This window comes from Strongylocentrotus purpuratus, unplaced genomic scaffold (genome assembly GCF_000002235.5).
Source record: "Strongylocentrotus purpuratus isolate Spur 01 unplaced genomic scaffold, Spur_5.0 spur5_scaffold_10, whole genome shotgun sequence".
In the NCBI taxonomy this organism is placed as follows: Eukaryota; Metazoa; Echinodermata; class Echinoidea; order Camarodonta; family Strongylocentrotidae; genus Strongylocentrotus; species Strongylocentrotus purpuratus.
This window is the reverse complement of record NW_022145595.1, coordinates 24,256,650-24,281,649: the sequence shown is the minus strand read 5'-3', so window position 1 is coordinate 24,281,649 and position 25,000 is coordinate 24,256,650. Positions and strand designations below refer to the sequence as shown.

Sequence of the window (25,000 nt, the reverse complement as noted above, 5' to 3'; positions counted from 1 at the left end):
CTATTGATTTTGTTCCAAGTTGCCGTGCCCATGTCGCTGGAAAACACTCCCTGTTTTTACAGACCAGAAAGTTCATAAGTGCATTCAATCGTTTATGCTGGCCTCACATAGTTGTGGTCATTTATTGATTATTCATTGATTATTCATGCTGGTCAGTGGCCAAAGTGAATGTATAGTTGGTCATCTGTAATATAATGCCAGAGGCTATTTCTCAGAAGAAGTAAAAACAATGATTACAGTCAAATTGGTGATAAACGATTGATATAAGGTCAGATATTACCATTGCGATTGGTTTAAGATGAGATTAATGAGTTTTATTGATTATTCACTCTGGTCAGTGGCCAAAGTGAATGTAGTTGGTCATCTGTAATATAATGCCAGAGGCTATTTTTTAGAAGAAGTAAAAACAATGATTACAGTCACATTGGTGATAAATGAGTGGTAACGGGTTAGATAGTAGCATTGCGACTGGGTAACAAAAGTTGAATATGGCAGCCTGTCTGCGAGTGCTGCTAAAATAAAGGTTAAGTCAAAGCCATGAAATATTTTTTTTACCAATCAACATTTATATCATGCAGACACGGGATTGATTATAAAATGACTGGGACCTCGTTACTAAGGTGCCATGCGCATTAAGATTACATTAACTCTGAAGTGATTCTAATGGAATGTGAAGCATCTAATCAATATTGCCAATGAAGGGGAATGTTAAAGCAGCAAAAGGTCAACTGATTGTCTGCAAGGTCAGTTAAGTGGTCAGTCATTAATTCCCTGGTCCCACCACGAGAAGAAGGTGTCATGATGGTACATTTGCTTGACTCTCATTCCAAGGGTTGAAGGTTCAAATCCTAGCCCGGCACTAACATCCTTTGACAAGGCATTAATCCGCTTTTGCCACTCTTTACCCAGGTGTCAATATGGGTACCTGGCAGTAGCTGGGATAATGATAATTGCAGATGAGTACTGACGTTTTTACCCTTTGTATATAAGAAACAATTATTCATTGATTATTGTAATAAAATTCATTTATAATTGTAATAACATGGGACAGACATTAGACTAACTTAAGTAGATGATTACCCCAAATGGTGTAGAGTTTGTTGGTTTGGAACTTTGTGGAGGTTTGACCATGGTTCATGTATGTGGATGTTTTCACACGTGAGGCACGTACACTATACAACACACCTTTATCACAAAACTTTGTAGTGAAATAGACACTACTTTACATGATGCATGAAGCTGTTCACACACTAGACATGCAAAGCCTCTATATGGGTAATTCCATAAATTAGGGACCCACTTTGTGACATTTTTGGTGTCCCAATTACATCAGGAACCCACCCAGATTTGTGGCTCTGAGTAAAGACTTTATTAGTGGAGTGAGACAGTTATGTGATTCTAGGTATGAGGATGCAATATTATGCTTGGAAATCACTTTACAATCTCACTCCACTATTTAAGTCTTTAGTCAGAGCCACAAATACATGTGGGTTCTTTTAAAGTGGGACACTGAAAATGTCACAAAGTGGGTCCCTAATGTATGGAATTACCAATATACTTAATGGTCTGTGTATCCAGGTCAGAGATGCACATACTAATTTTATCATTTAATTTTCCTACTGGGGATTTTGAGAGCCTTTTCCTTTCTAGTGTGGGAATTAGTCTAAAAGCAGGGCTTAGAAATCCATTTCTCTGCTCGTCCAATTAAGGCAACCAAACTCTTCTGAAAGGCGTACACTCTTCCATTTGGAGCATACAAATTACAAATTACCTTTTCAATTCAATTCAGTTCAATTCATTTAATATATTTCTGTTAAAGGTCACACACAAATATGTACATAATTATAACATAAATACAAATAGTTCAATAGATGTACATTTTATTAAAACCTGCGGGCATAAGACTGTGATGATTTAACAAAAAATGGAAAAGGAACACCTTTGAAAGTCTTGTTCTATTTTGTCAGCGTCAGGTGTCCAAAAGAAACAAAATAAGTACACAGATATTTGAGCAAATCAATAATTATGGCCCATGTATTCGGACCCCATCTATAGAACATGTTGAGCAAATTCTTGTAGACCTGGCTAGTTTCCCACATAGGCAAATACGTTGATGTTGTGGGACCTTGGTTTGTGCTATGGAGCTCTTCCATTAGTAAATTATCCAAAACACCCTAGAAGGCTAGAACCCCTACACAAGAAATAATTCATGTACATGAATGAATAACTCCACATCTTAGGCAGACAGTGCGGTCGTACAGCATGAGCCCTAGTCCAATTTCCTGTTGAAAAAACTAAGCGATATTTCACCAGAGTCTGAAGTGTATGAGCTATATAGACTAATCTTTAATCAGATGCAGCTCTTTGAAACAATATAGCTGCTACTGACACAACAATAAGATTTTAGCAAAGTCTGTATTCAGATTGAAATTGAAACATATTCTGAATGTATTCAGATGAAAGTCAGACTAGAGGTTATGATGATAGATAATGAAGCCTTCAAGAGCAAGCTAAGAAACTAGTCCTGCGTTTAACTGGAAGTGTCATGTGATTTAATTATGGAAATTTGAATAAATATGATTGGAAATATATAATATACTTCATCTTGTTCTGTTCCCTAAAGGGATTTTTTACAAATTTGCTCCTTGGTGGTTTTTTTCTTCAAATGCTAGAATTCGTTTGCATTTCTAAAATATACTTTGTTCACATGAGTTGACCTCGATTATGAGACCTCAGAATGAGACCTAAACCTTCTCTTTGGTATTTGACCTTTCATTATATGACCTTCATGTGACAAGTCAACCCAGATTCATCATTGAGTTCTTGTTTGAAGTAATATCTAAACTTCCAATTTGTTATGTAACATTGAGACAAATAAAATTTAACTACAGATTTCATAGGAAACATATACGTTTCTTTGTGTGAATTGGGGGTTATTTGCATTTGATAATTGGTGTTTTGTCTTGCTGATGGCTACATCAATAAGACTTGGTCAATGTTTACTTAAACGGATCAATATTATTATTCCAGAGGGAGTGGTACATATAGGCTTGATATACGGAAAATACATATGTCCAGATCGATTTGGTTAGTCTGAATCAATTTATTCACACAAAGCATGACTAATATAACATTAGTTCAAAGAATCATTATTCATTAATGTGCATTTGTCTTTCTATAGTCATGAGTTTGGAGGCAGACTTGTTAATGAGGGGTAGACGTGCTGTAATTGGGAAGAGATCAGACATACATAAAGCTGTATCAGATATAGGCAGACAGAGAGGGGGTAGGAGTGAGAAAGGGAGGGAGTGAAGGAGGGATCGAGAAATACAGAGAGAGAGAGAGAGAGAGAAGAGAGAGAGAGAGAGATCATATCAAATAATATACATTGTGTTTATAAACAAAGCATATATGCTTAGAGATTTAAGAACAAATGTTTGTGTTATAATTATTGCCATAGTAAATTTCATTTGCATTCTATTTCATTAATAAACCAATTTTTAATAGATTTTTTAATATATTCGTTTCAGAAAATTAGTCACTATGAATTGTCTTCTCATCATCTCCCTCTCTCTCTCTCTCTCTCTTTCTCTTTCTCTTTCTCTTTCTCTTTCTCTTTCTCTTTCTCTTTCCTTTCTCTTTCTCTTTCTCTTGCTCTTTCTCTCTCTCTCTCTCTCTCTCTCTCTCTTTCTCTCTCTGTCTCCCTCTCTCTCTTTCTCACTCACTCTCTTTCACTGGCCTTTCTAATAATCTTGTTCTTGGTTCCTGATTCAATTGGTCATACATCTTTAAAATCACTCCTGACTTGTTACCATTGTGTGATAAGGTTAAAAGGCAATACCATAAGCCCTCACGATTGTGTTATTGGGTAAACATTAAACTGTCGCGCGTTTGTATTCACAATGGAGTGAGAAAAACAAACACTAAACAAGTATAATGCCACATAAAAGGACAGTCTGTGCAGGTCTGTGGTAACAATAGCATTTTGACAGAGGCTGATGTTTTGTGACTCTGTCGTTAAGTATCCTTCCTTGAAATCCAGTGTATTTTTAAATTTGAGTGAATACAAGTATTTGAAAATGACTTCATGCATCATTTAATCTTATAATTAAAAAAAAGAATTTTCTCATGCAATAACGAAAAAGAGTTGACATGGTGTAGCGCCCTACTCACATCTCTTAATTCTATAGCCTGGAGGGTTTGAATCACAGCTCAGCACTTAAATCTTTTGGCAAGACATCAATTCACATTTGCCCCTCTCCACCCAGGTGTTAGTGGGTACCTCGCAATTCCTGGGGTGAAAATAATACAAATGAATGGAAAATGAATTTGAAAAGATTTGATTTTCCAAGAATCCATCAATAAATATATAGATTGAGGAAATTTCCTATTTCTTACTCCAAAACCAATTTAAAATTATGTGGGTTTACATCATACATTACATGCATGTACAGTCCAAAACATCTGTGTATACAGGCACAGGTTTTAATATAAACATGTACGCTAGCATCTAATTATAGCGCATCTCGACACCCGCTCATGCGTTAAAAAAGGTATGTTCAATCTCGTCCATCCATTCATGCGTACTGTCTTGTTTACATAGCAACCAATGATGTATTTGATATAACAATGTGGCTTCAATCTACCCTTTAATGAATCAAGGGAAGGGCATCATGGACATCAGGAGGGAGATTATTCCAGAGTTTAGATGCAATTGAAAAGAAGGCGCGGTCACCTAGATCAAGGTGTGTGCATGAGAGGTGGCTTAACATTTTAGGCTTAGGATTATCTACATTTAGAGGTAAATAACTATGATATCAGACCTTCATCTACATAGTATGTTAAAATTACTAGAACTATGTAGATTGAAAGAGATATAAAGAGTGTATATTCCTCTTCTTAGATGACATTTTTGTTACAAAATTGCAAAGAACAATGTAGTTAGAAAGAGATATAAAGAGTATATTCCTCTTCTTAGATGACATTTTTGTTACAAAATTGCAAAGAACAATGTAGATAAAAAGAGATATAAAGAGTATATTCCTCTTTTTTAGATGACATTTTTTGTTAAAAATTGCAAAGAACAATGTAGATAGAAAGAGGTATAAAGAGTATATTCCTCTATTTTAGATGACATTTTTGTTACAAAATTGCAAAGACTAAAATACTGAAAACTAATTAGGTCATCATCATATATTTTTAAAGTGCAAAGAAAGGTGTTTTGCAATGTAGCACTTTTTGGCCTTCACCTGTTTGTTCAAATAAACGTCATAGCAATTATTTTAGAGTTATAGTATTATTAGGTACTTTTCGATTCATTTGTGAAGAAATTACAGGGCTAATTAACATGTTATGTATCCATAAATACTGTTTTTAGCAAACAAAACCATGAACCTGTATAGTCTATTTTGATCTGCAAACCTTGAAGTAATTCAACCATATAATGATGCATGTAATATGACTGCATTGTATGAAACACAAACCACCCTTTAGAGGAAGTAATATTGAATTTACAATTCATGTTTAATGACCATTTAGAAAATTTTTACCCTGTAAGACTCTATATTGCTGGATTAGAAATGATATGCATGGTGGGATTTCTATAAAAGTTCAGGTTAGAACTGCAATGTAACTGTAGCTAATTATCTTTCAACTGGAATTAGTCACAAACCAATTTCTAAATATTTCATTTTGTCATATAGTAGATTAACTGAACATGTGAGATAGTAGTAATAATATTAAGAAGATGATGATAATGAGGATGATATTCTGAGTAGTTTTTTGGTATAGCACATATCACATATTAACAATAGATGCGCTCCTAATATATATATATATTTATCTATCTCTGCTCAAGATACAGGGTTTTACACATACCGTAACTGGTTTCTATCACAGTTTGACTGATAATGCTCATGGCCTGGTGATGCAAAATGACATACAGTCTCTACTCTCTTCTACACTACCCAAAGTGGCCTCTCATCCTCTCATTAAGTATTGATTTATCCTCTTACTTTTATAGCGATCAGGTGGTATTCATCAATGCATGCAGCATACCAATCTTTAATTTATTGATCAGGGCCCATTGTCGGAGCCAGTCCCGGCATCCTGGATAAAATATTGATCCCAGCTTTGCAATAGAACATGACTTGAAGATATAAATACTGTACATTAATATATCTGTGGGACTGCATGAAGTAGGTAGGATGGATGGAGAGAGAGAGAGAGAGAGAGAGACAGAGAGAAAGACAGACAGACAGAGGGAGAGCGAAAGAGACAGAGAGACAGAGAGAGATAGAGAGAGAGAGAGATAAACAGATAGACAGACAGATATACAGACAGTCAGAAAGAAAGGAGAGACATTTGTGATAGAGAAAATACGAATACATTAATCTATGGCTGTTGGACTGCATGGAGAAGCGTGAAGGGATTTTGAGAAAGTGCTGTTGCAGAATTCATGAATTGTATGTTTCTGATGTTTAGGATTGAGGAAAAGTATGGGAGTTTTAAAGCAAAAGTGCTGGGTGAGAAAGAGAGAGATAGATAGAGAGAGAGAGAGAGAGAGAGAGAGAGAGAGAAAAAAAAATCCATATTGATATATATATATATATACATTATAAGCATTCATTGTTTGCTGCTTTCAAATTTGCAATCACAAAAATGAGTAAAAGAATATTTGCGTATTTTCAGTTTGATAATGGTTTGTATATTTGAGTTAATTAATGGCTAGGATTTTCCTCCTAATAATCAAATTTATGCTGCTGGAACTGTGAAATAATGAAATATCTTAAAAGACATTACAATTAGCAGGTATTTATTCTATTTTAAGTTTATTTAAAGGATATATAGTTCCTACATCTTTGTATCTACATGTTTTCCCCCTCCAAAAATAATCAAAGAAACAGGCTAGCTAAACAAAAACACTAAACTATACATGTATGTTTTCCACTTATAACACATTTTATATTTCTTGAATAGTGATCTTACAAACAGACAAATGGGACAGACTGTTAATTCATATTTGCCTGTTATTTTTTCGCTAATATTTTAAAACAGTACATTTCAACTTTAGGTATTGTCAAAGCCTGTGTTTATCTGTCCTTCAAATGTCAACAAACATACTCCATGTGTTTGATGCCAGATAGGCAATAACTTATATACTTTAGCACAGATATAATGCCCTTTTGGCTCTGAACTAATGACTATGGAGTTGATCATGACCCAGGGGAGGATGACTGAAGTGCCACTTAAAGTTGATACTCTAAGCAAATAAATGTCCCTTAATTTGTTACCTACGGCAAGTATATGTTATTTTTAAGTTTTTCAATTACTTAGTATATCACAAAAAAATTCTGTCTACTCGAAATCCTCCATTGAAATGTCTAAAATATCCGCCTCTCTTTGCATAGAAAATCAGTCACGACGCTGGTCTACTATTTATGACCTCACGTCCGGGAGAGAGTATATTCACGTACCCGGATGTTCCATAGCAAACATGTGCAGAGTGATACGATTTTCTGCATATTTTTGTTTCAAAGGCTGAAAAGTCTAATAAATCATAATTCTATGTACAATTCTTTACCTTCCCCTAGTACTTCATAGTATTAATATCAATTCCCCTTTTAAAAATTATGACATATACATGCCAACGATGTGCTATTAGTCGATATTTTCACCATGTAATTTTTGTTTTGGTGTTGAAATCGGCCCAGGCACGGAGTGAACAGTAGCTGTCTACCCATGCACAGTTCATTACCATACACTGCAGCGATCTCCCGATGGTTTCTTCTTCCCTTTTCCCATGTCTTTCGCCTTCCTTGGCCCTGAACATCCTTCATCTACCAATTCTGACACCGGTAGTCAGGAGCAAGTCTTTGTTAGTTGTTTTTCTTAGCTGGCAACGTCACTTTCATTCTCTTGCAATTGCCGATAAACATATAACTAGCGCACGTACGTTCCATCACAAGCAAGCAGCGCCTAGAGCAGCGGCTTGGTCTTACCTCCCGATTCTGCTCGCTCCACGAACGTTTATGCAAGAGCCGCATCACTCGCCAAAATATTATAGAGGAAGCGCGCTTGCATGATCTCGTTCAAGTTTGATATTTTACAACATAAAATGTTTAACTGGTACTGACTACTGTATCCTTTTTTGAGGCAGTCACACACATCTATGATAAGTACTATCATAGTTCTAGACCTATTCGTTTTTACAAAACTGCTAATGTACATCTGATGACAATAATTTATAATGCATCCGCCTATTCATAAGTGCACGATTTAACTTTAATTCCTAAGCAGTAAACTAGTCTTAAATCTCTACCAAATAGGTGAATATGAGGATATAAAAAGAAATCAGCGACTGGAAAATGTTGCTTCGTTATTCTTCATTCAAATGAAAACAGAAAATCCATCAAATATACTCCTTAACAACAACAAATCTAAGCTCTGACAGGATAGCATTTACGTAGGGATATCACTGCCATTCACTCTCACTGAGCCCATGACTCCCGTTCGTGACGTCACGGATAGAGGCCCGACTCTACGTGCACTTCCGGGTTTCAGACTTAGATATTTTGGTAGAGTTTACTCGAATAAATTCATTATTCTAAACTTGTTTTGTCGGGTGGACACCATTTGGTGTTATTATGGGGGTTAAAAGCTTTCTATTTATGTAATTATCTCAGTATTTGGGATTGTCTTAGAGTATCAGCTTTAAGAGTGAAGTACTATGATGATTCATCATCTGTCTTCAAAGTAGTGCTGGGTGACATGTCAGGAACAGATTGATTGTGGAAAAATTGAGTACATGAAGGCAGAGGAGGAGGGGGAGAGAGATGGGTGGATAAGAGAGAAGGGGAAGCAGGGAGAAGGGAGAGTGGAAAGAAGGGAGGGAGGGGTAGAAGCGAAAACAATGGAGAGAGAAAGGAGGTAGAAAAGAGAGGGGAGGTGAAGAATAGAGAAATGGAAGAGAAGAGAGAGAGAGAGAGAGAGAGAGAGAGAGAGAGAGGGGAGAAGGGAAGAATTACAGAGAGGAGGAAGTCTGGAAAGGAAAAATTATGTTTAGAGCATGTATTATTGAATAGATTACTTTAAATCCATACCTGACATAATACTACAATTTGTCAAAGCAATTATTATAATGAAATTACATAATTTTACAAAAGTGCTATGAAGAGGCCCTCAAACAATAATGCATACCAGTAGTTAAATTCTCCTACACTGCATGTTCACAAAATTGGACCATTACTATGCCCATTTGTTAGAGTTGTACTGGCTTATATCAACTTTGTCATTTCATTACTTGATTCAGATAGATAGAGCTGTGATGATATAATTTTTTCTATATTCTGTGCCAACACCCCACATGACATATTAAGTATCTACCAATGTGCTATACTTATTGTTTTACTACACATGCCTATTGGTTTCATGCTAATGAAATGCTAATTCGTACATCCACATAATATTTACCCACCATATTTTGTTAACGGCTCATTTGAATATTGATCCCGTATCACATGATGGGTGGATCAATATTGTCCAATCACAGCTGCCTCGCTGAGCCCAGGTTGTTGTTAATAATATAGGCCATTAGCAGTGTGTATTACATCATGTATATTGGAAGTGATGGGTCCTGATCAATACAAAACATGTACCAGGGCTCCACATTAACTTTTTTAATATGAAGGGGTTCGAATCAAGCTTTTAAAGCCCCTCTGCACTGGTTTGGCCAGGAAGGAATAGACCTCCCTGCATGGCCATAATTGGCAGGTGGTTATCTCATCAAATTAGCTCTCAATTAACATAAGAAAAATTGGACCATGGTGGACCAATGGTCACCGATTAGGCACTGTTTGCTATATAGAGGGCGCAAGTAGCTATAAGTAGTGCAGTGGGGCTTTAAAGTCTGCATGCATGAGCCTTATGTGAACAATTTAAAATTGGGTGGAGGGGGGGGGGGGATGGACGTAATTTTGGGATGCGTGTCAGTGGTGAGCCCTGCATAACACACAAATATTAGACATGATTTTATGGGCCATTAATTCTTGCACACAGCTATTTTTTTCCACCTCAAAATCGCCATTTATTTGCATATAAAAATGTTTTTTTTTATGTAGCTGTGGCATTCTTTTTTGTAAGCTGATTATTAAAGTGGGTCATTACAGTAACAGGTCTTAATGGGGGACATGAACAGTGATTTAATCTTCTTTAATTCAGGAACCAGGAAGGATAATTAAAAAAATCAACAACAAAAAAATCATACTTTTGTTGTGAGCATTACGCTATGCCGGATGGCTGTAAAAAATACATAAAAATACCAGTAGTAATTGTATGTTGAGCATGTTGAGCATGTCCATTGCCCAGTCAGCTCCTGTCATCATATGTATACGTGTGTCAGTATTGCTTTCTTATGATAACAATGAAAGCATTGATCAAGAAAAAGTAGTCTAATTCTGTTTTATTCTCTTTTCCTCTCTTTCTTTTATTTTTCTTTTCACTTCAACAGCCTTTGGTGAGTATATTATTTTTATTTCCACTTAATGGTGTAAATCTTCATCTATTCCTAATTTGATATTCTAAAATATTTCATGGAATTAACACATACAAAATAATCAAATATATTCATATTTTGTTCAGACTATGTGGATGTAACTTAGCATGTTTAATTCATGTTTTAACATAGTTATCAGTTTATTTAGAATAACATAATGTGTGGATATAGGCCCGAATTCACAAAGGAGGTTTGTCGACAAACCTTGGTTTCCGTACGTCATATGACGCATTTTTACGCGTTTTTTACAAACCTGGTTTGTAAAAAACAAAAGGAGGTTTGGCAAAACAAAGGAGGTTTGTCGACAAACCTCTTTTGTGAATTTGGGCCAATGTGTCCATCTTTGCGTACTAAAGTGAAATGTCCTTGCTGGCAAAATGAAATATACCTTTAATATGTAACTTCTCATTTGTTTAATTATTGGGGGACTTCTGAAATTTGCATCATCTGAATCAATGATCATGTTACATGTTCTGAAAGATGTGTCAACTAACTATTTAAATAGAAGCCTTGAAATTTCCAAAAATATTTGTTTTGTTTTATTGAGAGATTAAATGCATGCCAGTAATCAATTGGTTCTGTTTTACATTGTACTTGTGTTTTGGTCATTTAAACTAACAAATGTTGTCCTTACAAAGATTAAGAATCTTGTTTAACTTTTACACAATTGATGAAGAACAAAAAACTACACTTTTAGCTGCAATACGTATCTTGATATAATCTCGTATTCTTCTGATGAATGGAACACATAATTTTGTGACAATTGTGTTCTACAAATTGATATAGCTGTGGAATGTTCTAGTATTAATGATTATGTTTGATAGTGCAAGATTTTTATGGATGTTATTTACTAATATTATTGTACGTAACCAAATTGTTGATGTTGTGCTCTAACAGATCGTCAAAAGAGGCAGATACCAGGAATAGGTAAGCATTTTCACAAGCACATTGCTAAAAATATTAGTGATTGTGAAGAGTTATGATAAAAAATAATGAACATTGAAGAAAAAAAATCAGAACTTGCATTTTGAAACTCAAGTTTAGGATCGTGAGTAACAGATATTGTATCATCTTTTTGGAGCCACAAGGGCGTTGAACTTATATACTTTAAAATGGAGTCAATGCCCTAACATACACAATGGTGCATACATATGCTTGTTTCTTATATGGCGCAAAATCCATTAAGATATTGCTCAGTTTGCTTAACTTGAGAAATCCAACAAAGAAAGAAAAAGAAATAAAAACACTCATCTTATGAAGAGGTATTTTTATAGGTTTTTCTTATAATTTAACATAAAGTGGTTTTGAACAGATGATGCAATATTTGTTCAAGTTTAGAAGGCAGTTCTTGCCATTTTCATGATATCTTTTATTGATTTTTATGATTTGTAGGAAATAAGATGTATGCATAGAAAGAAAATAGAAAAAAGGAGAAATGACAGTCTTGCATTCACATAAGAAGCATCATTGTTTTTCATTAAAGATTTTACACTTGGTTTGCATGGTTGTCTGTGCGTGATTAACACTCTAGAAAAATAGCACAGATGTACTTGTAGCAAATGCATCTTGGAAAAGGACTGCAAAAATTTAGAAATGAATATTAAGTGCACCTTTGTAAAACACTTTTGTTTTGTAGAAAATACCAATAGTGCATTTTGCTGAAAACAAATCATGTCCCCGAGTAAAAAAAAAACAAACCATGATACTACATTTAAAAAAAGTTAAGATCATTGAAATTACCTGTATTGCAAAAGGAATATATAGAGTCCAGAATATATGATTTGTTAAAGTTGTTATCATTATAAACTTTGATTTTGTCAGTTGTCTAAACATTTTAACAAAATGTGCATACATGTTTTGGTGTTGTCATAATATATATATATATATATATAAAGTCTGTTTTTGCTATAATACCTTAACTGATAGTTAATTTCATATAGCTTTAAAGACCAATGCTAGTATTCCATAACCCTTATATGAAATAATCATTGAAAACTAAATGTGGTTACAGCACATTTAATTTTTACATACATTCTTATATTGTTACAATTTTTTTTAGGACAGGTCGATTATCTGGAAAGTTCAGTTTTATTTAGTAGACAATTTTTCTTTAAAAGAAGAGTCTTAGGTAATCAAAGAATGTTTAAAACTCTGCACATTATTTAGCAATTTTGAAACAACTCAAAATATGCGATTGAAGTAGGTATACATAAGAAATATGTTTACGCACAGGAAGCAAATATGTGTGCACTTTACACTGCAACAAAATCATTGTCCATGGAAATGTTCACATATGGAAAACAAAATCATCAATGATGGCCCTGCTTTGGTAGCAAGAAATTGTCACAATTTTAAAAAAAATTGTGTTTTTATTAATATGATTTCCTTTGTTCAGAGCCAGAAGGGCATTAACCCTGTGTCAAAGCCTGAGTTAATATCCTTCTGGCTCCAAACAGGTAAATTAATCATTCCTGTGGCCTGAAATTTTCATAATGTGAACCAATCGGTAAAATTTGTGAAATGTTCTGGTTTTACAGGGATATGTGATAATTAATGCACTAATATATTTTTGTTGTAAATATGTGTTTAATGTGGTTGTTTATATCTGTGTTTGCATCCCTTTGTTTTCCCTCCTGTTCATCGATTGATCAGGCCAAGGTAAGTTTGAATGGCTGTTTTATGGCCTAATGAAATTAATTCATACTTTTCCTTTCTGCCCCTCTACCATCTCAACAATTCCCTCCTGTTTCTGAGATAACCCTGCTTTCATTCAAATCAAACTAATATCATGGTAGACTACTACTTTAACAACCAGTATGTTACTAAAACTGGGATGAAGTATTCTGTAATTCTTTTATCTGTGCTATTTCGATACTTGAATTATTTATGATCCATTAAATTCCTGTGGCTGTGCTTTTCATTTGTTTGTGCATCTTTTACTGAAATCACTGTATTTGCAGGCACTACTTCTTCTTTTCTTCATGTGTGCATAGAATTAAAGACGAAAAAACACAAGAATAGTATTTTGTATCCTTCTGCACCCAGAACTAGTTCTACATTGTGATTGTGCATTATCAAAATGTTGATATTTTCTATGTTTATATTAATAATGTTCCTGGCTGCTATTCTTGATCTGTAGATCTGGGAATCATTTCACAAAACCATAATATATAGAAGTTGACCGATGTCTCGTTCAAACTCATTTTGATTTGAATGCACATCTTAGAAGATAGTGGGATTGTTAATAATTATTAAAAAAGGAATTTTATTTTTAGTCATTTAGCATTTGTTACTTTACTGCTTCATGTTACCTTGTAAATTACTTGTATGAATTAACATGATGAAGTAAAATTGTGGAAGAAACCATAGTCATAACACTGGGATTTTTTTCAGTGTATCTGTCATCTCATGTTGTTACACTTCATTTGCAAATTATATCTCCCTTCATTCATTAATAGCATTTTTTTTGCCAAAAAAGTGATTCTATAATGCAGGAATGTTATTGTTTTTACAGTTGGTTATTTTGTTTTCTTTGCATTCTAGAATGCCAGAGGTCAGATGGGCTTAATACTGATCCAGTAATTGAGTTTGAAATAAGTGAATCAAATCCTGCTGGTAAGAGATGATGATGATGATGATGATGATGATGATGATGATGATGATGATGATGATGGTGATAACTGTTTTGATGGTGGCGATGGTTATTTTAGCGATGATGGTGATGATAATGATTGTATTGATGGTGGTAATGATTGTAGTGATGATGAAGATGAAGAGATTATGATGATGATTATGATTGTAGTGATGATGTTGATGTAGTGATTATGATGATGTGATGATAATGATAATGACGGTGATGATGGTGATAATGTGCATTTTTGTTCTCAAAAGTAATTGTATGTTAGACAAATATCCCATTTTTTAAAAAATGAATTGAATTATTGTTTTCATGATAATGAAAGGGCCTTGTAAAAGTTTAAAAAATGCAAAACATATAATCAAGTTTATTACAGTCCATACACGTATTTGCAAATCACATTGTAGAATATTAACAAGTTAACAAGGAAATTGATCTTTGAAATAAATGATTTAATCTCTCAAATGAACATCAAATAAAACGGAATGCACAACATTTGATAGGAGTTGACAGTGAATCTCAAATAGATACGTAAATCATTAACATCATAACTAAGAGAGTTTCAATTGCATTTGCAATCATAGGGAAAGTTTTGTTGTTATCATAGCCACTGAGAGACAAGTTTTTTAAAATACTGGTATATATCATGACAAAAAAATGACATCATTCAACTTACAAAACTGTAATTGAAAGTGAATTAAATTTCATTTGTTGTTGTTGTGCAAATATTTTGAATATTCAAGTTGTTTGTTTGTTTTCTTTTCTGCAGGGACATCAATTGGGTTCCTGCCAATCACTGGCATCACCGGGAGTTCCGGCTCCATAACTCTAGTGGTCACTGAGGATCACCCAAGCATTTTTATCAATGTCCTTACCAAGCAGCTGATGCTCGTCCAAACAGTGGATGCAGATGTATGTCGACATCTCAACTTTTAAATTATGATGATGGGGATGAAAGTGATGATGATGGGGATGATTGTGGTGATGATAGTGTTGATATTATTGCTGATGTTGTTGGTAGTGGTGATGATGATAATTGTGGTGGTGATGATGGTGATGATGATGATGATGATGATGATGATGATGATCATGACGATCATGGTGGGGATAGTGTTGGTATTAATGCTGATGGTGGTATTGTGGTAGTGATGCTGATGGTGGACATAATGATGATGATGATGAGGATTATGATAATGATGATGATGAGGATTATGATGATTATGATAGTGGTGATCAGGATGATGGTGTCGGTCGTAATGTTGATAATGATGGTAGTGGTGATAGTTGTGGTGATGGTGATGATTATGGTGATATAGTAAGCATTTATTAACCGACTACGGGGGTAATTGTACAAACTATCATCACCCTGTGATAGTACTCCAAAACCCTCTGATGCAATGATAGATCGAGATGCTCCTTTTCATGTGATATAGTTTTGACCGATGAAAATCTATGTATGAGGTATATAATGATTATTAGGTGCTATGTAATAGTGTTGATGCTGATGATGGTGCTGATGGTGGTGATGGTACTGAACTACGATGGTGATGGTACGTAGTGGTGGTGAAAACAATCGATGAAAGGGGTCAAACATCACCCTTTTTTTTCTTCCTTTCTTGCAGCCCCCAAATGCAGTGAAATCCATTTCCTTGACAGTACAATGTCAAACACTGGTAAGTTATTTATGTTAGTACAGTATTTTTCTCTCCTTTAACCTCATTTTGGGTTCTGATATTGTGATGAAAGAATAATTAAAAAAAATGAAAATCATATTCAGTGATGAGAATTACAACTCAGATATACACTTATCATGATATTGATGAGTATGATTATAATTTCTGTGGAAATGTAACTTTATTTTGATAGTAATATGAACATTTAGTTATTACATTATTATTAATTATTACAACTGAAATAAAAGAATGCCATTCGATTGGAGGCACATCAATTTTGAAAAAGACAAAATATATGAGAATGCTATTGACTAAGCATAGTGTTGGATGTTAAATGTAAATATATCAAAATGAAATGAAATTCCACATATAAAATGATGATATTGTAAAAGTTTTTCATTTTCAGACAAGTTAATTCATGGGATGGATGCTCTTAAATCCTTAATATAGGAATCAAAAGTTCTTTTTTTTCTCTCCCTCCTCTCGCAATCCTCTAGATCAACTTTAATTATGACATACTTATTAAAGTGAATGATGCTAACGACAACACACCATTCTTCATTGGAGCGCCATATACAGTGTCTGTATCAGAGGTATGTTTAATTCTCTCTATCTCTCACTTTTTCTTCTTCTTCTACTTCTTTTTTTTCCTATATCTTTCTACCTTTCTCTGGCTCTCCTCCGTTTCCCTCCCTCTTCTTTTTCTTTCTTTTTCTTTTCTTGTTTTCTTGTTTTCTCCTCCTTCTTCTTCTTCTTCTTCTTCTTCTTCTTCTTCTGCCTCTATCTTTCTACCTTTATCTGGCTTTCTTCCTTCTTTTCCTTGTCCCTCTTCTTCTTCTTTCTTTTTCTTTTCTTGTTAGTTTTCTTTTTCTCCTCCTTCTTCTTCTTCTTCTTCTTCTTCTTCTTCTTCTGCCTCTATCTTTCTACCTTTATCTGGCTTTCTTCCTTCTTTTCCCTGTCCCCTGGCTCTGCCTTGTTTTCTGTCTGTTCTCATCCTTCAACTTTCTTTCTCTGTTTACTCTAAAAGTGTTGATATATATATATATATATATTTTTTTTTTTTATCAACATGGATTATGTTTTTTACATTCGTGGTTAGATGTATTTGCCAATGGGGGTGGTCGAGGGAGGGGGAACTGTTCATCACCCCACTCCTATATAGAAATAATATATGAAGCTGATATTTAGATATAGGATAACTAAATTAAAACCCAAACCTATATTTATGGCAAATTTTGGTGATTAAATCGTTTCCTTTATAAAATGCACCCTTCTTAATATTTCTTTTTTCCAGGCTACAGCAATCAATGAAGTTATTTTTGCTGGGATAGAAGCCGATGATAACGATGGTGACAACCGCAACGGCCAGATAAGCTTTGAAATTGTACCAAATCAAAATGATCCGGTAATTCACATGTGCATTTTGACTATGTTGTATTTATTTACTGTATAAGCTGTTACTTTTGCGAAATTTGCTTATCGTTCGTGGATATATGAATGAACATGAATAATGTTTTGTATTGCAGCCTGTTTTAATTATCGCAATAACAACGCCTTGCAAAAGTGTCTTTCCCTGTCATCTGCAATCTATCTGTACAGGTCTGTGAAAATGTTTGCTTATAAAACTTTTCAATTCTAAAAGGTATTTGTTACATTTGCTAATTTTTGTTAGGTTAATGATTTTTAAGTCAACTCTAAAAAATTTAAATGGAATAATCAAAGTGATTTTCATTAATAGTATAGCAGGATTATTTCTTCTCTTGGTGTCTGTTTCCTTCTGTTTGGGAAACTTAGAGAAAAATATGCTATGGACTTTCTGCAATACATCTAAGTAAAACATCTAAAAATGTAATTCTTTTGAATATTTTATCCAGAATATTGTTGAACAAATGGCTGAGGACTTTGTTTTTGTTATTGTGTTTAAATGGCCAATCATGTCATGTACCTGAATGTATAAGTTTTCTGTTCTATATACATGTAAATTCGACCCCCTTACTGACAGTTAGGGGTTTGATCTGTCTAGAATTGTTCTCTAATTCAACGGTTGTTGGGGCATCCAATTTTACATCCTACATGTGTCTAAAAAAGCAGGGTATTCTTCCTCTTTATTAGTCATTTTTTTCATCTTTTCATGCAGATGTCAAACTCCTATTTTGACATGCCAAACACTGGTAAAGGAGAGGTGACCCTGTTACAGAGCCTGGACTTTGAGACAAGACAACAGTGGACTGTCTCAATTGTAGCAAAGGTGAGAATAAAATAAAATGCCTAGGAGGGGGTTTGGAGGGTGGGGGAATGTTGATGTCATAGGTGACGATGTTGCAAACCATCCACATGTCAAGACAGCAGTGAGTATAGTCTTAATTTTAGCAAAGGTGAGAATAAAAGTAATTACTGTCCAGGAGGGGGAGGGGGTTGGGTCTAGGAGAGGAGTTCCTGGAGGGGGAGAGAGAGGGGTGATGTCACTTACAAGGTGACACTGTAACAGAGTATTGACTTTGAGTCAAGACAACAGTGGATAGTCTCAATTGTAGCAAAGGTGAGCATGAAAGAAAGCAATGTCCAGGAGGGGGATGGGGATGGGGAAGTGGATTGATGTCACAGGTGAAAAGGAAAGCTCAAGTTGATAAAATTCAATAAAATGGTTTCCTTTTCAATTTAATCTATTATGTTGGGTTGCTATTTCATCAAGTGTTAGAGAAGAAAAAGTTTGTCCCTCTGAATATATTCAGGGTCTGATTGAGATGCTTTAAGCCTGTCCTACTTGTAGCTACTTGCGCCCTCTATATAGAAAACAATTCCTAATCGGTAACCATTGGTCCCCCATGATCCTCTCTTTCTTATGTTATTTGAGAGCTGAGTTGATGAGAAAACCACCTGTGTAGTGACCTTGCAGGGTGCTCTAATCCTTCCTATAAACTAGTACAGATAAGGTTTAACAATGATAGATAACCGTTTTAGTAAATATGAGTTTGAACAAATGACTGTTAATCTCTACAGGATAGAGGTGTTGTTCCGCGGTCGTCAATGGCAACGCTGACCGTGACCGTACTGAATGCAGACGACCAAGCTCCAATGTTTGTCGGATGCAACACAACAATTTGTACAAACGTGGAATACAGGGCCTCTGTACAGGAGAAAACGGTGAGATATCTTTTTCCTTGGACGTCTACACATGTAGTCTTTCATCTCATTAATCCTCTGAACATTTCCAAATATCTTTTAGACATTTTCTTGTCGTGACCTGGGACCCGTTTCACAAAGCCTTATTTTAATGACAAGTGACAAAAATCAGTGACAAATCTGCTAATAATCAATTAGAAGTAAGGATTTCACTAGCTTATAACAAAAACTAGTATTTGTCACTGATGTCAAGTTTTGTGAAAATGGGGCCCAGAAGTCGAATCACCTCTCTATAAAGCAGCATTCCAGGAAAGTACAAGTTTACAGACAACCTATTGACAGGGATCCCACGGTCAAAAACTGAAAAGTCATGAAAATGAAAACAATTAAATCTCCCCAAATAATGGCAACTGTGAGGGATGGCGAAGGCCATCACAAACATAAATAATTAATATCACTAGACATTATCTGTTTCAGTTCCACTGGTGCTCTTTAAAGTTTTCATTTGGATAGACCAGCAGGACGTAACGTAGGACCATTTTATTGTTTAAACTATTGGTCCGTCGTTCCATTAGGACCAATATAATAAAATTTTATACTGAATGTAGTCATACAGAGATTTTTTTTCTAGACATGGATCAAATCTTTGAAAAATTTATTATCTGATTTTATTCTTCTGTGTAAAAATCTAGCATAATTTTTGTTTACAGAGTATTCTTTTCTCATAAAATACATTACCAATAAACCTTATAATAATAATAAAACATATTAACACATTAGGCCATCTTTCATATTCATGTACAATTTTTTTTTTTTTAATTTATTTTCCTGCAGCCGATATTAAGTCCATTGCAGTTCTCCCCAAACCAGATCAGGGTTGTCAATAGTTCTGGAGGGACCGTGGATCCGCAGTCTGTAACGTTCTCCTTCACTGGAGGTAAGCATCTAATTATTTGGAATTATTTGGAATGAATTAATTGGAATCAAATTGGCAACATACTGGGATATTGGCCACGTCAACCAATCCCATTTTCTCTATTTTTTATATTATTTCCTAGAAACTACACAATTTTTCTTCAGTTATATTATGGAAGAATGGAAATAGACATATATTTTTAGGCTAAGGATTTGCAACAAATGACATATATAATAATAATAATAATAATAATAATAATGATAATGATGATGATAATAATATGTCTTGTTTACATTGCTCTTTGTCTATGTCTATATCAGGGCAACCTCCGCAGTATTCTTCTTTCTTCTCTATCAACCCTACTACGGGGCAGGTGAACCTTCTTCAACAAGTCCGCCGATCTGAGTATGACGTCTTTAGTATATCTGTCGCAGTAAGTAAACATTTATAATAACATAATCACACATTTAAGAATACTTATACTGTAAGTCACCATTAAAGCCTGTCTGCACTAGTTTGGCCAGGAGGGATTAGAACTCAGCGTGGTCACTGACAACTAGGTGGTTATCTCATCAAATCAGCTTTCAATTAACATAAGAAAAAGGGGATCATGGGGGACCAATCGGTACCGCTTAGGCATTGTTTGCTATATAGAGGGTGCACGTAGCTACATGTAGTGCAGTCCCGCTTTGAAGTCTCTGTATTGGCAATGCTATTTGAAACTCATAAAGATTTTTTTGTGTATGTGTGTACACATTGGTTAATTAAATTTTTTAACTACATGTATACAGGTGGAAAATTAAAATATATAGTGTCAATTTGAGTAGAAGGAAAAGCTAGTTTATTGAGATCTAAGCAAACTCTAAACTGCTATCTATGGGATTATAAATCTTTGATTATACTCCCTTTGCAGGCCACTAAAGGTACAAGCAGCAGCACAGCGACAGTGATTATCGAGGTAACGCCCATCAATAATTTCCAGCCAACCTTCTCCACGACAACAATGACTGGTTACATCTCCGAGAATGTTATTGCGGGAACTCGGGTAACGGCTGACTCGAACGGTATCGTTCCGCTGCTTATCCAAGCAACAGACCCGGATCTGGATCAGGTAATTATTAATACTGAATATTAAAGGGGAAGTCCACCCTGATAGCAAGTTGTTTTTAATAGAAGCAGAAAAAAGTAGAGAATTAAACAACTAGGTTAGTGGAAGTTGAGCGAAAAACCGATGAAAAATAAGAAAGTAAGGAATTTTTGAAGGTGTATTCAATCATACAAAATTGGCAAATCTGTGGCGTATTATACGAGGTCCCCTCCCATTAGCCTGGTACATTAACCAAAAAAAGTAAAATGTACTTTTTCCCTTAATAAGATTTTCAATTATAATTATTGCAAATACAGGCCCTGTAGAAAACATATCTATTCTGTCATCAATAACACAGAATATGAAAGTTTATGAAATTTTTAATACCCAGCAAATTGGAGAGGACCTTGCAAGATACATCACAGTGTTGCCAATTGTGTGCGTTTCACTGATGACAACTTTAAAAGTTCATAACTGTCCTGATTTTAATCACATATTGCTCAACCTTTCACTTATTTTTGTTTTAATTTGTCTGCTTTTATTTAAACCAAACTAATATCAGAGTGTAGTTTTCCCTTTATCTCTTTTTAAATTACACAAATAATCTCCCTGCATGTGCCAGATATATATACTAAAAGCTTCCAGCTCATATAACTGTCTCCAGATCAAGATTAGTCTGTACCCGTGTAAATATAGGGCTGTCATGGAGCTAATCAAGACTGGAAATGGCTAATTTTGCAAATCCAATGTAATGAATGCACAAAGAAATCCTTAGATCAATCAGTGCCTATTGTGTTGTGCAAAATAGCACGCAGTCAGAGAGGCAAAAAAAGTTTGTGGGAGCCAGCATTACACTCAGGCCATCGATCCAATATTATGTAAATGTCTCTTTTTCTCATTTTTTTTCTTCATAGGATGAAGATCCCGGCTTGAGCTATCTGTTGGATGACAACTCTGTTTTCACCCTAGACCTCGTGGGAACCAACGGAGTCTATCTCTCGTACAGCGGCCTCTCTAACACCCCACTGGATGCTGAAACTCAAGCTAGCTACAATGTTTCTGTAAGCAAATGAAGTAACCTTATGGTAGAAAAATCAGGGCTAGTTCAGGTATGACGCGGTGAACAAGTGAACGAACGGCAACTGTGCACATCAAGGGTCCTTCGCTTATTAACTTAGCTCTGTATTATAAGTAACAGAAACGGGAAGTGTTTTACGCTTTATGTCACACGCAGATCCAGGAATTTCTTGCGGGGGGGGGGGGGGGGGGGCACCGTGTGGGAAAGAGAACATATATATATATATATTTAGTCCCAAAAAGAATCGCAACGACTCAGCCAGCCGCTGAATAAGCAGGGGGGGGGGGGGGGGGGGGGGGGGGGGGGTAAGAGGACATTTAAAAAAAAAAATTTTGGTCACAAAATTTTTAAATTTGACATTTTGCTGCGTTGGGGGGGGGGGGGGAGGGTTACCTTTTTAGGTCAGCCATTGGCATTTAAAAAAAAAAAGTTAAATAAAATAAAATAAAAACAATTATAAAATTTGTTTTGGCCGGGGGGGGGGGGGGGGGGGGGGGGGGCACGCCCCTGGTTTTCAGTATGTTTTGGGCGAATTTAGGGCTGATTTTAACATATTTTTTTTGGCCGGGGGGGGGGGGGGCACGTGCCCCCTGTGCTCCCCCTTGGATCCACCACTGTGTCATCATTTTTTTTTAACTCTCTGGTTTTGCCGCATCATATCTGAATAAGGCTGTAAGGTTCTTGGTAATCCTGGAAATCGAGGAAAAAAAAACACCAAATGAGTTTCCCCCTTCTTTCAGTCAGGAATAAAAATCCAGGGAATTTGAGAAAATTTACCCAAGTCAGGCAAAAATCAGGGAATTTCACTGGCCCTCAAAAAGGAGTAGTTATTCTCTCATATTTTGTCTTGTGTTCAAAATGGCACATTTACTGAATGGTTGGCTTTTATCATTTCATAATATTTCAAATGTTTATTTAATGTGTTTCTGTGTTTTTCTTGTACAGATAATAGCAAGGCCGACCAATACATCAGGACAGTTTGACGGTAAGTTCATTCCTTTCAAATAGTTCCCTTGTTATGTCACAAGAATCAATAATGCCTAGGTAAAAAATTAAAGCATGGTTACCGCAGGCATATAGTGTTCTTTGTCAATAGTTTTGTTTCTGGGAAAATTATGACTCTTTTTGTATTTATCGGGACAAAAAAGGGATTGCTTCATTCCTGGAATAAATAATTTTTTACATAAATATTTATGTAACTTTTTTTTTATTTACCCTGGTGTTCCTATTTCTTATTTGCATCCACTTTCTTTCACTTTGCAATCACTTGATAATCATAATAATAATAATAATAGTTACATTTATATAGCTCTTAATTAATACTAATGTTTTGAGCACTGTACCGTTAATACCTTATTAAATAAGGTGCTCTGGCACTTGACAGGAGCTCTAGTTATCTTTAAGCTTTATATTTTTATAATAGTACAATATTTTTTAATTCTTATCTTTTTCTATTTGTTCATCAGCTTCTCAACAGCTCCCGACCCTCCAAGTTACCATCTTAATCCGTGACCTGAACGATAACTCGCCAGAATTTCAACAAAACCAGTACTTTGATCCCGTAACAAATCAATATACAGTCAACCTGAAGGACAATGCTGCGTTCAATACTGAAGTCATTTCAGTAAGTGATTTCTAAATAAAAAATTTAAAAAACATAAATTAGGTATTGGAAAATTGAGTTTGAGATAAATTGACTCTTTTAGAGGAAGCAAATCATTGTTTGTAACATTGGTAGATTTATAACATTGATAGGTAGGAAGATACACATTATGAAGACATATTTGGATGATTGTAGATTTCATTGAATTATTACTATTATTATTATTTTTGAAACCATAGATTCCTGTTACTGATGCCGACGCAACATCCTTACCGCCAATCATCGATCATACATTCGTCTCCTTGCCAGCAATTGCATTGTTCTCCGTGGTGCAGCAGAATAGCGATGTCATTATCCGTCTCATCTCGGAAGGGTCTTTAGTCATCGGCTCAGAATACATCATCCAGCTTCGTGCCTCGGATAGTCAGGCTCCTCAAGACCTAAATAAACAGTGAGAAAGGGAGGAGGAGTGGTGATGTTCATGAGTGATTCTGTTGATGATCATGATGATGATGATGATGGAGGGGTTGATGTTGGCGATAATGGTGGTGATGATGGTGGTGATGATGATTGTGAATGATGATTGTGAATGATGATGATGTTGATGATGATAAAAGATAGTGGATGATGTTGATGGTGATGGTTATAATGATGGTGTTGATGATAATGGTAGTGATGGTGATGTTGGTGGTTAATGATGGTGGTGGTGGTGATGATGACGACGACGATGATGATATTGGTGCTTCTGGTGGTAAAGATGGTGATGGTGATTATGAGGTTGGTGAAGATGTTTATGATGATGGTGATGATGTTACTGATAGTGGTGTTGTTGATTCTGCTGACAATGATGCTGTTGATGATAATGATGATGATGGATATGGTGGTAGTGGTGATGGTCATCAAGTTGTTGATGCTGATGATAGTGGTAATGTTATCAATAATATTTTTCTACTTCATCAACCTTTTTTTCGACAGATCTAATGTGTATGTTCGCATCATCATCATCTCTGGTGTAAATAACAGGCCACCCATGTTTGATCAAACATCCTACTCAACCAGTGCCGATGAAAACCTGCCCTTAAACGCCCTCGTTGATACAGTCAGAGTGAGTATTGTTAATTGAAACTTGTAATAGCTGTAAGATCTGCAGAATGAACTTCGAGTGATGTCACTCTTCCATCAAAGTCTTTATGGCACATGTGGAAAAAAAGTAATTCAAAAATCAAAAAACGGTCACACAGTGTTTTCATGGACTGTTGTCCCCCCCCCCCCCCCCCCCTCCTCCCATCTAAATTTATGATAGATTTCCTCATCTTGTATTTTGTGTGGTA

The 25,000-nt window shown here is 35.3% G+C and overlaps 3 protein-coding genes across 3 annotated transcripts in view; all 3 read left to right on the top strand.

Moving 5' to 3' along the window:
* LOC115921760 overlaps nucleotides 1–11,554 on the top strand; it is a 38,075-nt gene extending 26,521 nt beyond the window's left edge. Inside the window, exons 3-4 of the mRNA XM_030979849.1 lie at nucleotides 10,508–10,513; nucleotides 11,450–11,554. Of these exons, the coding sequence (XP_030835709.1) occupies nucleotides 10,508–10,513; nucleotides 11,450–11,535 (92 nt within the window). The 3' untranslated portion in view covers nucleotides 11,536–11,554. The remainder of the gene's footprint in view (nucleotides 1–10,507; nucleotides 10,514–11,449) is intronic.
* Nucleotides 11,555–15,042: 3,488 nt separating this feature from the next.
* LOC115921586 (protocadherin-15-like) lies at nucleotides 15,043–18,615 on the top strand. Its single transcript, XM_030979181.1, has 6 exons — nucleotides 15,043–15,101; nucleotides 15,812–15,862; nucleotides 16,360–16,455; nucleotides 17,157–17,267; nucleotides 18,000–18,110; nucleotides 18,595–18,615. Exons 1-6 carry the CDS (start codon nucleotides 15,075–15,077, stop codon nucleotides 18,613–18,615), a joined length of 417 nt encoding a protein of 138 aa, XP_030835041.1. The 5' UTR covers nucleotides 15,043–15,074.
* Nucleotides 18,616–18,866: 251 nt separating this feature from the next.
* Nucleotides 18,867–25,000, top strand: part of LOC105438913 (protocadherin-15-like) — a 10,100-nt gene continuing 3,966 nt past the window's right edge. Inside the window, exons 1-9 of the mRNA XM_030979848.1 lie at nucleotides 18,867–19,006; nucleotides 19,820–19,922; nucleotides 20,222–20,334; nucleotides 20,815–21,012; nucleotides 21,903–22,049; nucleotides 23,012–23,051; nucleotides 23,533–23,690; nucleotides 23,909–24,120; nucleotides 24,645–24,774. Of these exons, the coding sequence (XP_030835708.1) occupies nucleotides 18,890–19,006; nucleotides 19,820–19,922; nucleotides 20,222–20,334; nucleotides 20,815–21,012; nucleotides 21,903–22,049; nucleotides 23,012–23,051; nucleotides 23,533–23,690; nucleotides 23,909–24,120; nucleotides 24,645–24,774 (1,218 nt within the window). The 5' untranslated portion in view covers nucleotides 18,867–18,889. The remainder of the gene's footprint in view (nucleotides 19,007–19,819; nucleotides 19,923–20,221; nucleotides 20,335–20,814; nucleotides 21,013–21,902; nucleotides 22,050–23,011; nucleotides 23,052–23,532; nucleotides 23,691–23,908; nucleotides 24,121–24,644; nucleotides 24,775–25,000) is intronic.